The 14,482-nt window shown below is 41.2% G+C and overlaps 1 protein-coding gene across 2 annotated transcripts; it reads right to left on the bottom strand.

Annotated features, from left to right (window-relative positions):
- Positions 1-506: 506 nt before the first annotated feature.
- On the bottom strand, positions 507-14,060 carry galnt12 (UDP-N-acetyl-alpha-D-galactosamine:polypeptide N-acetylgalactosaminyltransferase 12). Of its 2 annotated transcripts, none has more exons than XM_061742627.1 (11): positions 14,027-14,060; positions 13,157-13,768; positions 11,315-11,484; positions 9,488-9,677; positions 9,009-9,194; positions 8,691-8,808; positions 7,853-8,029; positions 5,856-5,987; positions 5,606-5,719; positions 4,073-4,228; positions 507-3,459 (listed from the first exon to the last, which is right to left on the bottom strand). In XM_061742627.1, exons 2-11 carry the CDS (start codon positions 13,498-13,500, stop codon positions 3,322-3,324), a joined length of 1,725 nt encoding a protein of 574 aa, XP_061598611.1. In that variant the 5' UTR covers positions 13,501-13,768; positions 14,027-14,060; the 3' UTR covers positions 507-3,321. The 2 variants fall into 2 exon arrangements, with proteins under 2 accessions (XP_061598611.1, XP_061598610.1); XM_061742626.1 differs by lacking the exon at positions 14,027-14,060 and adding an exon at positions 13,850-14,006.
- Between the last annotated feature and the right edge of the window lie 422 nt (positions 14,061-14,482).

The following is a 14,482-nucleotide window of genomic DNA, read 5'->3' as shown; positions in this document are numbered from 1 at the left end:
TTCTCTCATTATCTTCTGAGCATCTTGATTCACGTCTCCGGCAGTTAAACGTGGGCGATAGATAGCCTGTTTTAATCATCGTGGATGTGGATGAGTCACAGTCTAATTGACAACAACAATGGCAGAGAATGAGATGAAAAATATTTTTAGTAAGTTGGTTTTTTTCCAACGTCGATTCACACTTTACCGGAGGAAAACTAAACACTGCAAATGAAATACATTCTTGAATAAATCGCTTACGTTTTTTGCGCCTCATCTGTATTAAAACCACAGAAATAATGCAGAGAACAGATGTAGGCAATTTATTTAATCCAACAAATATATAAAAATAGTGTTAATTACATCATCCAACTTAAAGTGTAAAGTCACAGGAATAACTAACACAACTTCATACACCAGAAAAGTCTTTTTCCCACTTCAAAAGTATCAAAAATGTCTGTTCTTAAAATGTTTATGTTGTTGTAAAACATGATCTAATAGAATGTGACACTTTATGGATTAAAAACACCCCAACTTCTATAAAACCCCCCTGTGTGATTTAATGCAGAGATCAACTAAATTAAACTGTAAAAGATCAAACTCAGTGCCCTCAGTGTACCGTGTAAAATCAACATAAAATATAAAATCACAGTAAAAATTATTCATAAGCGAGGACATGGTTGGGAAACAGATGGCAACTCTGGTACACACACACAAAATAAAAACTAAGGTTAGGTACGATATGTCTACAGCATTTTTTCTGTGAAGTGTTCGGTACATGAAAGCTGAGCTCTGCCTTAAAAGCACACTTTTAGCTGATCCTGGTAATTCAGCGTGCACATAAACAACAGTGGGCTCTTGTTTTGTGGGAAACCAAGAGAACAAACCAACTTTGCTGGGGATCATGAATTCTCTAAACTGTTTCCACTCGAAAAACACAGCGCTCTGCAATTAAAACCCCGATCAATCACATTTTATGGAGCCCACTTTAGGCCGAGCCCAGATTTTACATAAGACAGATACAGATACTTCCCTCCTATTATTAACAATATTGTCCCCACTGGTCATTTGATGTGGTTCACTGAGCAACATACGACTCATAATCTTAACAAAAAGCCTACTCAAGGACTAATGGGAACGGAGGCCCTGTAATTATGTTGATATTAAATAAGCTTGTAACATATTTTTTTCCCCTTTCCTCCGACTAAATACAGCTTTCTCGTAGCACTGCCTTCCTAAGGTCTGCACAGTCTCCAAATGTATGTGAATAGTGAAGAAAGGACATTATGTCTGTTAAAATAAAAGCTTGCACATACAAATGTCGTCATGTCCCTGCAACAACACACATTACTGTATTGTAACATTTTGCAATAGAAGGGACTCTCATTTTACTCAAGTCCCAGCTTGATGCTTTAAAAAACCATAAAGATCCATTTATTATATACACTCTGATTCAGAAGAAAAAGCTTTTTCAGCACAATGGTTTCCTATCACTAGTTGTAAACAAAACCCTCTTGAGACTCTTCAGCCGACAGCCGGACGAAAGTTAGTGCTGAAGAGGGCTAACCTCCACTATCTGCCTCTGCTGTCAAACGTGTATTCTCAATTGTTCCCCTTCCTTGATCAGACCCCGAAGGCACGAGTAGATGCGAGAGTTTGTCTGAGGAGATTTGAGCGGAGTCCTAAAGATAAAGTCCTTCATCGTTACCTCTGACTGAGAGGGAAAGAAGGTGATAAAGAATTGGCAGAAGACCAGGGAAAAAAAAAATCAAAATATCAGGAAGCCATCTGGCATCCCAGCACATCCCAACACTCTGGAGACGCAGACAACTGTCTGCCTGCTCCGCCGCTGCGTTTTCACTCTGCGTAGCCTGAGGGACAGCCACAAAAGTGACGATTCTAGTTCAGATGGATCTGAGGCTGTCTGGTTCTGACGGATGAAAACCGAAGCGCAAATCAGTACAATCCGCCGGAGCAAAACACACAGTTTCAAAGGAAAGCCCCCGTGGCCGTGCATACGCATCCAGAACGGATACTGTCACCTCCTGAACTACTGATGTTTCTATCTCACTGAGTGGCAAATTATGCAAGCAGTAATATATTTATCTTGATCCTGTTATAATATTGTAGTCATTTTTTACACATCAAGGCACTCTTTTTGCTCAAGTGGACAATTAAGAAGAGGACGAACCCCATCCTTGTGATTTCACTGATGCATGTGCAACGATCAGCATTAACTGAATAAACTCTGGCTTAACTATGATTTGGATTGAATGTGTCTCTAATAAAACTTGGAAGTGATCCAGGAAAACAAATACAAACACAGTTGAGGCTACATGAGGGAAATCCATGAAATATGGCGACATTTTAGTACGTTATTTAAGAGTGTTACACCATGATGAAATAAGTAACTATACAGGTGATTATAAAGCCTGTGACATTTTACCTCAGGTAGATTGGAAATGGAATGACTCAACAACAAAAGCAATGTATCCCGTTAACAGTAGATAAAGAAGAGGAGGTATTGGGCACGAGCATCCTGCCTGTGGTCTCTGGCTTTCATACAAGTCGATGCCATTTCACAATCTCTAGCAGCCACAGCTTCCTGAAAAGGTTCCTAATAAAATACCTGATGATTTGTCCCACTTTTTCATGATGAGAAAAGATGATGAAAGAAAAGGAAAAAATAAAAAAAGTCACACAGAAAGGAACGTTGGCCCCCTCTACAGGAGAAGATGCAAATGTCAAACACATTATGACGTAGCTCTGGGGGGGGGGAAATAAAATAAAAATCACTGTCACACGAGCCACGAGCTCATAAAAGGCTCCGGGTTTGTTGACAGATTTATGAGGCACTTGTTCTCTCTCAGATTTGTGCATCTCTGTCCTCATTTGCAACAAAAAAATAAAACAAAAGAGCTAAAATTACCTCTTTCTAAAAAAAGAGGGAAAGACAGAGGAGGGGTGTATAAATGAAAAATGACCAGAAGAAAAAAAAAAAATCCAGGAAATATAGTTGTGCAGATGATCACTGAATCTCTAGCATCTTCTCCAGTAAAGAAACGGAGCAGGTTCACACGTACAGTCTATAGAGAAAGTGCATCAGAAAAATAAAAACTTGCCAGAATCATTTCCTGTCATTCCAGCCGCTGCACAAAATGTGCAAAGTTTTAGGCTGGGAAGGGAAGCATTGAGGCATGGTCATCTGGTCTCGCTTTGGGGCGAGGCGAGCACATTCAGAACCACTTTGAAAGTCAATCCTCTCACGATCCTCTTCTGGATTTGGGCCTTCAACACACAAAAAAAAGGAAAAAAAAACCTATATATTTGAAGTTTCTCTGGTTACATTCTCTCCTCAAAGAACCACTTCTGGTGGAGACTGTCGGAGCAGGGCTGGAGTGAGGGCGCCGGCGTCCCGTTGTCCGTCTTGTCCACTGCTTCTACACACTTTTGGCTCAGGACATGGTAAAGACTCCCGTCCTGTAAGCGGCCATATGCAAAACAACTGTTACCAAAAAAAAACTAACTAAAGAATAAAACACTCAAGGCTTGATAATCACTCAAATGGCCAATGAGGAGTTAAAAACCTGATTTATGCATAAAAGTGTAAAGCGAAAGAACAGTCTCACCCGACTGAAGTGCACATTTAGCTGCAGAAACATCTGCTCCATCTTTTTGCATCCGTTTACATTTAGACAGCTTGGCTGCGCCACTGACATTCATATGGTGTGATGCCATGCAACGCGTCTCCCAGCGGCACGCCGCTCAGCGCGCTAGTATTTTTCACTTGTGCTGAGCTTTACATTTAAAGTATTTATTCACTCAGTTTAAAAATAATTTGCTTTACTGAAATAAAATTAAATTTCATGCTATTCTCTCAACTTCAAACCATCACTGACACGTTAAAGTTAAGCATTATTTTGTATAAACTAAATAATATTGATTTATATATTTTCCTCTCCTTATATATTTCCTTTTTCCTTACTAAACAGCAAAAAAATCCATTTACCATATTTTCACTCTCAATGTGCATCTGGATTTGAATGAGAGACCTAAGAAGGGACGGCACTCGAGCAACTTGTTTACATCTTACCTTCCGAAAGACAAAATTCTGGTCCACGGCGACGGGCTGTCCTCGTTTCTTGCACAGCTGGACAGTCAGGTAGGTGGTGATGCTGTCGCCCACCACGCATCCGGCAGGCTCCCTCGTGTTGTAACAGATCTCACCGTCCACTGAAAACTCAAAAAACTGTGGGCAGAAACAACATGGCTGGGTTTGTTCCCATTGTTTCCATTTCAAACAAAACATTTTAAGGAATGAATCTTTTTTAGTATCAATGTAACTGAAGCAAGCAGACGTGGCACTGTTAGGACATGGTAGGACACGGTCTTAGTCACTGACAGCCGAGTCTCTGTGTGCCTGTGTGTGCATGAATCTTCGTGACTGACTCAGACAAAGAGGCCGTGAGAAGTGAGCACCATGTTCAGAGAAGTGGCCCGTGCGTGAGCATGCCTGTGTACACAAAAGTAAGTACCGCTGGTTTGTTTCGCAAAGTGTGCATGTGGAATATGATACAAGAGCATGTCGAGCGCGCCTCGTAAGGCAGACGGGGGACTACCGCTGCAGAGCCGATGTCATACGATTACATTTGGTGTGTCCGCGGAGGAGTCCTGGAGTAACAACCCTAAATTTCACAATGTTTCCCAGCTTCGTGGCAATCACAGAAACAGAGTTGGGAAATATTCCCTCCCTTCGGATTAACGGTGGCAACATATTTAGTAACCTGGGATAGGCAGGTCTGTGAAGGCCCAGTCCCTAATCCTTGCAGCCTGTGATGAAATAGTGGGATTGTGACGGCTTCTTATGACGGAGAAGTGAAGGAGGGCTCCGTTTCAAAGTTAATGCAGCATAAAATAGTCATGAAAAAGAGGGATAATAAATAAAGGACTGGAAAGTGAATTTATTAAGGACTAAGGGGAGAGACAGTTTTATATTATTGGAAATAATAATGTCATCAGAAAGACCCAGAAAAGGCTCTGTGCAACTTTGCTGACACGTCGCCATGGGAATGGAAATGCTCTGTCCAACTAAAATCAGTCATTTCTCCTTGAAGACTGAGACTGAACAACTTCATCGGTGCAGAAAGACAACAAGAGTCTCGTGTTATTTTACACTGCAGATGATATGATTTGTGTGATTTAATAAATTGTGTCAAAGTCATATAACGTAAAACACAGGTGCCATCAATTACATGTGAAACAATGAGCATGCAAGCTAAAATTCACTTTTAATCTAACATAACTACCTTTGCATGCCTTTTCCCAGTTTCAATGGATTTTTCTGGTTAGAGCTTCGATATCTGTTTAATCATTCATCCCTGTGTTCCAGAGCAGGAGCTAACAAAAACAAACCAACCCTCCCTGTGGTCTTACATGCCAAGAGTGAACGGCGTTACAGAAGAGTAAGGACCAAAACCAACAACTAACAAAATCCAAATGACATCTGTGGGGAAGTTTTGCACGCCAATTATCCTCTCACCGAGGGTCATGTTAGCAAAGCTCTCTTACAGAGTGGGAAAACCAAGTAAATCTTTCAATGGCATCTAAGGGAGTGGACATTTCTCACCTGGTTCTGACCCATGCCGTGACACGGGTACAGGATGACCCTTTGGCCGACCAGCATGTGGTCATCTACAGGGTTGTAGTCAAAACAATAGTTGGTCTTGCCCCGGTTCTTCAGCTGGCAAAAATAAATGAAACATGTCAATGAATTACTCAAAGTGCTACTAAAGTATACTTTACAGGAGTTTCATGTCATAAGCAATAACACACATTATTGTTTGATCATTTTCAAATAAACATATGTGTGTTCTCACCATTCCAAACATGCCTGGCCTATCGTGTGGGACGGAAATGTCGGGGTAAACGTTATCCAGGTACCACTTGAAGCTCTTGCACCCGAGCGTCTCTCTTAGCTTTTTCCGCTCCGTCACATCTCCAAAGGCCTCCTAGGAACAACGGATTCAGTGTGAACTCCAAATAATAACACACCTTCGACAAACACTGAAATTCTCAGTAACAGCAGGGACATGTTATATTTTTTATTACATAAGAATCAAAATGTAAATAGCATAAAGCTTATGTAAATGTCGTGGTGCTTGCAGAGCTGCATGCGTACACAGTGCTGCACTGATCAAGACACTAGCTGCCTGCATACGGTCTCCACTGTGCTTGGCCAGTGAGCATATGCTCGCCACACCTCCACCGCTGAGAGAAGTGCTAAAAAGCACGGCAGGATGATGGATGTTGGTGGTGTGCCCAAACACAGCTCTAATGGGCTCTTCAGCAGTTTATTTGGTCACGGGACAGACCCCCCCCCCCCCCCCCCCCCACAAAAAGGCAGTCTTTCTCTCAATAGCGATGAGCTGTATTGACCTTCAGGGGAAAACAAAGGCTGGTGCAGCTGAGCGGGTCGCTCCAGCACAACCAGCCATCCAGACCCAAATTAAAGGACCAGTGAAAGTGTCGACGGGGAGCAAACACTTATGTGGCCAGCATGTCGGGATAATACAGTTAACGAGTGTACAAAAGCCAGTGTGATGTACACGAGAGCCCAGTGATGCAATGGTAAAAAAAAAAACTAAACGACACACAAGCCAGCTGAATCCGCAGCATAAAAAACTCTACCAAAGTTCTGAAACTCATTAAACTAATGAAAGTACCAGAAACAGAGGGCCAAAACAACAAAGGGCTAAAAAAAAAAAAAGAAATAAGGCTGCAAGGTGAGAAATGAATTAACTACAGGACTATCTCAGAATATTAGAATATTGTGATAAAGTCCTTTATTTTCTGTAATGCAAAAATGTCATACATTCTGGATTCATTACAAATCAACTGAAATATTGCAAGCCTTTTATTATTTTAATATTGCTGATCATGGCTTACAGCTTAAGAAAACTCAAATATCCTATCTCAAAAAATTTGAATATTCTGGGAATCTTAATCTTAAACTGTAAACCATAATCAGGAATATTAAAATAATAAAAGGCTTGCAATATTTCAGTTGATTTGTAATGAATCCAGAATGTATGACATTTTTGTTTTTTTAATTGCATTACGGAAAATAAAGAACTTTATCACAATATTCTAATTTTCTGAGACAGTCCTGTATATTTTACAAATACACCATTTGCAAACTAATGAAAACGTGTCCACGCGTAGACCAGAAAGGAAGAGAGGCAGTTGGGCTTTTTCAGAGGCTGCAGTGCATTCTTTTTGGGCGAGTCCTCCTCCTTTTCCTCCTCCTCCTCCTCCTCCTCCTCCTCCTCTCAGGAAGAGGAGAGCCACCTGATCTGTGGTTAGAGAGCTTCTCCTCTTAACTAAAGTGTCACACCGGCCCGCGCTTGCACACACACAAAGGCAGGGCACCCCGTGGGTTAGCACTGATCTCACCCCGTCAAGGACAGCTGGGTGACACCCGCTGGCTCCAAGTGACACAGAAAGGTGGTAATCACACACCGCAGTGCCCTGACACCGCTGTCACCTTGAGTGTCTGCCGCTCACGTATCCCAAGAGTCACTTAATCAGGGGAGCTTTTACACCGCACAGGGAGAGTGCCGTTTGTGCGTCGTTTTGTGAGAGGAAAGAGGAAAGAGTAATGTTTTGCATGTGTGTGGGGGGACAGAGGGTTTTCATCTGTGAAATCAAGACTTGAATCGCACAAAGACTTTTATGATTAGTACAGCTGGAACAAATGTGCTCCCCCCTTCAAAAACATCCAGACATAAAATATGCCAAAAAAGCCTGCTCCAACAATCATTCTGGTCGCGTTGGACACCACAAAACTGCACTCACACCCTCGCTGTGGACTCACCAGACGTGCATGGGGGTTGCGATGGTAGTAGATCTCCTTGTATTCGTCCATCCAAACCTCAGCTGCTCTCACGCTGTTTGCCAACGCTTTGCTCCGGGAGTAAGGGGCCTTTTTAGGAAACACATGACCCACGTGCGAGCACGGGTGGATCTCGAGGCTGCCACCGCATTGCCAAATCTAGGAAACATCAACCATGTCACCACGAGGGCCTGGTTAGCCCCTCAGACATGATTTAATCAGGCAACACAGAGCACAGTGCTGTGGAAGAGCTTGGAAACAGGAATGCTGCTTTTTTTTAGCCCCTTCATAACTGAATTACTTAAAAACTGAGTAATATTTTTCTCCCCAAAAAAACAACCGTTATAAGAATTTGTATTAAATTTTTCATTCAACTCCAACCTTCGACATTTGTATTCTGCAGCCTAAACGAATGCTAATGTGCAATGAAACCATCATATCCGAACACAGAGAACAACTCTTGAAAGGCTTTGACCGCTGTGCATGAAAGCATCGAGAGACACATATTTTGGGGCTTCTTCCCTTTTAGAAAATTGCTGTTATTGTGCAAAGTTAAAATTGTTGCCATTAAATTATTAAACTCAATCTCAGTGTGTTTTCACTTGCTGAATGGTTATAATTTTTCCTCTGTGGCTCGCCGAGAAAATCATCACATAGTTCTTGGTAAATTCGAACCAGACCGGCATGTCTTCTGAGTGATGTAAGTTGTTAATTGTGGTTTACTGCTAAAAGACAGTGTGAAGAATGTGTGGGGATGGATCCTTTTCCCATAAAAACTGGGGACCTGGACATTATATATGTTGTTTCTGTCATTTCTTACCCTGAAGGAGAATTCGAGGTTTTCTCCTCCCCACACCTCCATCCCTGTGTCATATGTCCCCAGGTAATGGAAGTAGTTCTTGCTCACAGAAAACAGCCCACCTGCCATAGTGGGAGACCTAAAGAAAAAATAAATGGAGAATTAACCAGAATCTAATGAGAGTACAGTGGACGGAAAAGGATATGCAAGTTTGAAGTTTAGTTTAAGTCGACAGCAACCGCAGAACTGACGAAATGAGAAACTGGTTGCTATGACATCAGTTACAAAACACTCAGATCTGGTTGGATTTTCTGTTTCTTGCGATTCATCCAAACACACCTGATGACGTCGGTGGGTGAGTGACGGCGTTTCTGCTCATAGTCTGGGACGGTGTGCCAAGTAAAGACCAGCCGCCAGTCAAACCCCCCAATCTGAGGCTCGCCGGAGTTTCCTAAGTACTGGAAGGTGTTCCAGTCTATCACATCGATAACAGGACACACCACCGCTGTCGGCTCCTCTTTGATCCTGGAAGAGCAAGTAGAGAAACACTATTGACGCTGTCACAAAGCAAGCAATTTGTTCCGCACAAATGTCTGCGTAACCATTTCTTTTTTTTTTTTTTTTTGGAGTGCTGCCCTTGTTCAAAAGGAGGCAAGTATTGAACTGGGGAGTCTGAGCCAGACACGTAACGGTGCTCCTGGAGCTGGCAGGTACAGGTTCAGTTATTCAGTCTGTGAAAGAAACTAACTAAGACACACTTTCTAAAAGGGCCGATTTGGAAACAAATACTCAAAAAGTGATGAATGGCCTTTTCTCACCTGTGGAGCAGGGGCTCTAACCAGCCCTCGTGGCACTCGCAGTGGCAATCCAGGAAGGTGAGCACATCCCCGGTGGCGATGGACGCCCCGAGCAGCCGGGCCCGCACCAGCCCCTCCCTCTTCGTCGCACGAACCAGGCGCACTTTCCTCACACCTGAGAGGTACTTCTCCAAAGGTTCCTTTAAATGAGCTTCCGGAAATCAAACAGAGGAACGGATGAACTAACGCATCTGACAAATCTGTCATTATCCACATTTGCACGAAGACCATAAATATCAAGTTTTATTATGTAAAACCTGCTACCGCTTGGAGATGATGTAGACCAGGGGTCGGCAACCCGAAATGTTGAAAGAGCCATATTGGACCAAAAACACAAAAAACAAATATGTCTGGAACCGCAAAAAATGAAAAGTCTTGTATAAGCCTTAGAATGAAGGCAACACATGCTGCATGTTTCTATATTAGTTATAACTGGGGGAAGATTTCTTTTTTCATTATGCACTTCGAGAAAAAAGTCGAAATGTCAAGAAAAAAGTCGAAATGTCAAGATTAATGTTGAAGTACAATCTTGAGAAAGAAGTCGAAATGTTGAGAAAAAAGTCGAAATGTCGCGGAAAAGTCGAAATGCAGAGAAAAAAGTCGAAATTTCGTGAAAAAAATTTGAAATGTTGAGAAAAAAGTTGAAATGTCGAGATTAATGTTGAAGTACAATCTCGATAAAAAAGTCGAAATGTTGAGAAAAAAGTCAAAATTTCGAGAAAAAAGTCGAAATGTCGAGATTAAAAAGGAAAGGAAAAAGGAAGAAAAAAAGAGAAAGAAAAGGAAAAAAGAAGAGAAAAAAGAAAAAAAGAAGAGAAAAAAGAAGGAAAAAAAGAATAAAAAAGTAAAAAAGAAGAAAAAAAGGAAAAAAAAAGGTCAAACATTTTTGAAAAAGCTCCAGGGAGCCACTAGGGCGGCGCTAAAGAGCCACATGCGGCTCTAGAGGTTGCCGACCCCTGATGTAGACCAACAAGCACAAACAATTGTTGCATTCACCATACAATACCGAGTAAATTCAGAAGTCGATGCACCCAAAAGGTATTTTGAACTGACTGAACACAGTTCTCACTTTAAGCATCTTTCACAACATTCAGTTTGTGCTAGTTATTGATAGTGATGTAGGGGTAGTCTCCACCCTATACTCCCCTTCTTTATTACACAAGTTGAAGACAATCCCGAGACGGTAGCCTCATTCTCTGGCTCACATATCCATCTGAGTGTGTGTGTGACCAAGAGAGGGTGAGGCACTGATTCATTTTGGAGTTATGATCCAAAATGTCTGAAAGCTACTTCCTCAAAGCGCCTGAGCTCTTGTGGTCTTATAACGGTGAATAACTAACTGCAACACAATGGTTTCCATGTGGCTAAATCCTACCTTGGTTGATAAGCAAACAGTCCACAGAAAGATGTTTCTTTAGTTTGCCGGATATAAATACGACATAGCTTATCAAAGAGCACCCTCTAATGCACTGATTTCCAATACACAAAGCCACACAATCTGTATACACTTACAATCTGTAGCACTATTTCGATGTCTAAAGTTCAAGATTTTCTAATCCACACATTCGTTTTCACTCTAACACTACCATTGCTCTTGTGATTTCCTTAATTTCCAGTAAACCAGTCGGAGAAATCAGTGACTGCATCCTGTCCCTGTGTTTCCACGTGAATGCCTCTCGCAGTCTTAAGGCTGTCAATCTGCCAGCTTTCCAGCCCATAGCCTCTCTGTCTGTCCGTCAGCCTCTCTGTCTCGGGCATGGGGATTCTCTGTGCCGCTTGTGCGTCTACCTCTGTTGCTGTAGTCGTCCACCAGCACCACCTCTTTGAGCAGGATGTCAGGGGAAGTCTCCAGCACGCTGTGGACTGTCCTCAGCAGGGTGGACCAGGCCTCGTTGTAAAAGGCAATCACCACAGAAGTTGTGGGCAAAGAAAGGTAGTCGTACTTCAGTTCCCTGCAACTGAGATGGACAGATAAACTTTATCAAAGAGTACACAGTTGGAAGGGGATGATAGGGATACACTGACAGCCAGCTGTTGTGTGTTTAGGTGTGGTTTCCCGGACAAGTTATGCAAATAAGGAAACCAGTAAGAGTGGCAGTTATTACTCCAGCTCAATTACAAATAACTAAACAGTACTTGTCTAAGAGCTCCATCCATCAGTACACTGCAAAAACTCAAAATCTTACCAGGGATATTTGTCTTATTTCTAGTTAAAATGTCTCATTTTTAGTCAAAAAATCTCATTACACTTAAAACAAGAGTAATTACCAGAAAAATAACTTGATATTTGACAATTTTCACCTGTTTCACGTAAATTTTCACTTGAAATAAGTATAAAAATATGCCAGTGGGACAAGATTTATCTTCTCATTACAAGCAAAAAAAATTATTTTAAACTTATTTGAAGTGAAAATCTACTTGAAACAGGTGAAAATTGTTGTTTTTTCCAGTGATGAGTCTTGTTTTAAGTGTAATGAGATTTTTTTTTGACTAAAAAGGAGACATTTTAACTAGAAATAAGACAAATATTCTTGTTAAGATTTTGAGTTTTTGCAGTGTATAAATGCAGCTGAAACTATTTACTCTGACTCAACTAATTTCATTACACTTAAAACAAGAGTCATTACCAGAAAAATAACTTGATATTTGACAATTTTCACCTGTTTCAAGTAAATTTTCACTTGAAATAAGTACAAAAATCTGCCAGTGGGACAAGATTTATCTTCTCATTACAAGCAAAAAAAATCTTGTTCCACTGGCAGATTTTTCAACTTATTTTAAGTGAAAATCTACTTGAAACAGGTGAAAATGTTTGTTTTTTCCAGTGACTGAGTGTTGACAAAAATAAGACATTTTAACTAGAAATAAGACAAATATTCTTGTTAAGATTTTGAGTTTTTGCAGTGTATAAATGCAGCTGAAACTTTTTACTTTGACTCAACTAGTTTCATTACACTTAAAAGAGTCATTACCAGAAAAGTAACTTGATATTTGACAAATTTTCACCTGTTTCAAGTAAATTTTCACTTGAGATAAGTACAAAAATCTGCCAATGGGACAAGATTTATCTTCTCATTACAAGAAAAAAAATCTTGTTCCACTGGCAGATGTTTCTACTTATTTTAAGTGAAAATCTACTTGAAACAGGTGAAAATGTTTGTTTTTTCCAGTGATTGAGTGTTGACTAAAATGAGACATTTTAACTAGAAATGAGACAAATATTCTTGTTAAGATTTTGAGTTTTTACAGTGTGTAAATGCAGCTGACACTTTTTAATTTGACTCAACTAGTTTCATTACAGTTAAAAGAGTCATTACCAGAAAAATAACTTGATATTTGACAAATTTTCACCTGTTTCAAGTAAATTTTCACTTGAGATAAGTAGAAAAATCTGCCAATGGGACAAGATTTATCTTCTCATTACAAGCAAAAAAAATCTTGTTCCACTGGCAGATTTTTCTACTTATTTTAAGTGAAAATCTACTTGAAACAGTTGAAAATTGTTGTTTTTTCGTCTTGTTTTAAGTGTAATTAGTTTTTTTTTTTTTTTTACTAAAAATTAGACATTTTAAATAGAAATAAGAGTGTATAAATGCAGTTGTAACTTTTTACTTTGACTAGTTTACTCACAGCGGGTTCCACCTTTCTGGAAGCCTCCGGTGAAGTGACACTTTGTCACTGACATAAGTATTAATCTGGTGCTTCTGCAGGCTTTCCTCCTCTTTCTTCTTCTCCTGGTCGTCCAGGACCAGTTTCACAGCTTTACCCATCTCCCCCGGGGCATTTAAATCCAGGGGAGGCTTCTCGTACACGGGCTTCTTCAGGCGCGCGTCGTCGCGCTCCCCGGGCGCTTCGCGGAGCAGCTCCCTAACTTCCCCGGAGTTGTGTCTGGAGAAGATCAGATACCCCACCAGAGAGACGCCGAAGAGCAGCAGCAGCAGCTTGGGTCGGTTCCTCCTCCCGTATGCGGCCATGGCGTCTCTTCCTGGAGCAGATGTGGAGCTGTTCTCATGCCCTGCTGGCCGCGGCTCGGCCGCCCTGGCCGCGTCTCCCAGCGCCCGCTCTGTCCCGCATAACTCCAGCTGCTGAAGCCTGTTCAACAGGATGATCACCCAGCACACAGACAGACGGGTTGGTGCAGTTACTGTCTTGTTACTGTCTTGTTACTGTCTTGTTACTCCTCCAACCAAACTTCACAGTTGATCCAGACACTCCTCCTCCTGGACTCCTTCCAACGGCGTGCTGGGCAAAGTGTGAAAGACAGGATTAACACAACCTGGGATTATGCTGGCTAAAAGTTATCTCTTTGGATTAGTTAGTTACCTAATCACCCAGAGAGAGGAAACAAATCTAGGTCAATTCAAATGAGCTGTTTCGTTTCGCTTTTGGCAAACATAATGCAATACTGTGCTCAATGTGGCACATAATACAGCTGAATTTTTAAGTATTACAGCCTGTGTCTGTCTACTGAGTCTCATAACAATGAGACAAAAACTTTACCTTTTTTTCTCACTGTTTGAAGCCGAAGTTCAAGTTAACTTCCACATTTACAGTGAGCAACTACATTTCCGGTTTCTGACTATCAAAATAAAGGCTGAATTATTGTTCCGCGTTAAATCGACGCAGAGTCTACGCCGTAGGGTACGGCGTAGGGTACGCGGCGACGTGCACCGTAGGCTCTGCGTTGGTGTAACGCGGAACCATAAATCAGCCTTAAGGCTCAGTGACTTGCGCTACATCTTCCTTATTGGTTTGTTATACTTAGTTTTTTGCTGCAATAAACACATTTTTGAATGCCAACGTGTCAAGTCAATTTCTATTAGTTATAGTACGTATTGTTTTTTAAATTGTATGCAACGATATTTAAAAACAGTTCAAAAAAGACACTATCAACATGTTGCGTCATGGCACCGCGATTAAAAAGGACAAAAAAATGTTGACATGGACTTTTTCTTT

The sequence above is a fragment of the Cololabis saira genome, chromosome 15 (genome assembly GCF_033807715.1).
Source record: "Cololabis saira isolate AMF1-May2022 chromosome 15, fColSai1.1, whole genome shotgun sequence".
NCBI classification, from domain to species: Eukaryota; Metazoa; Chordata; class Actinopteri; order Beloniformes; family Belonidae; genus Cololabis; species Cololabis saira.
Note: the sequence above shows the minus strand (reverse complement) of the source record. Positions and strands in the feature narration are given on the sequence as shown.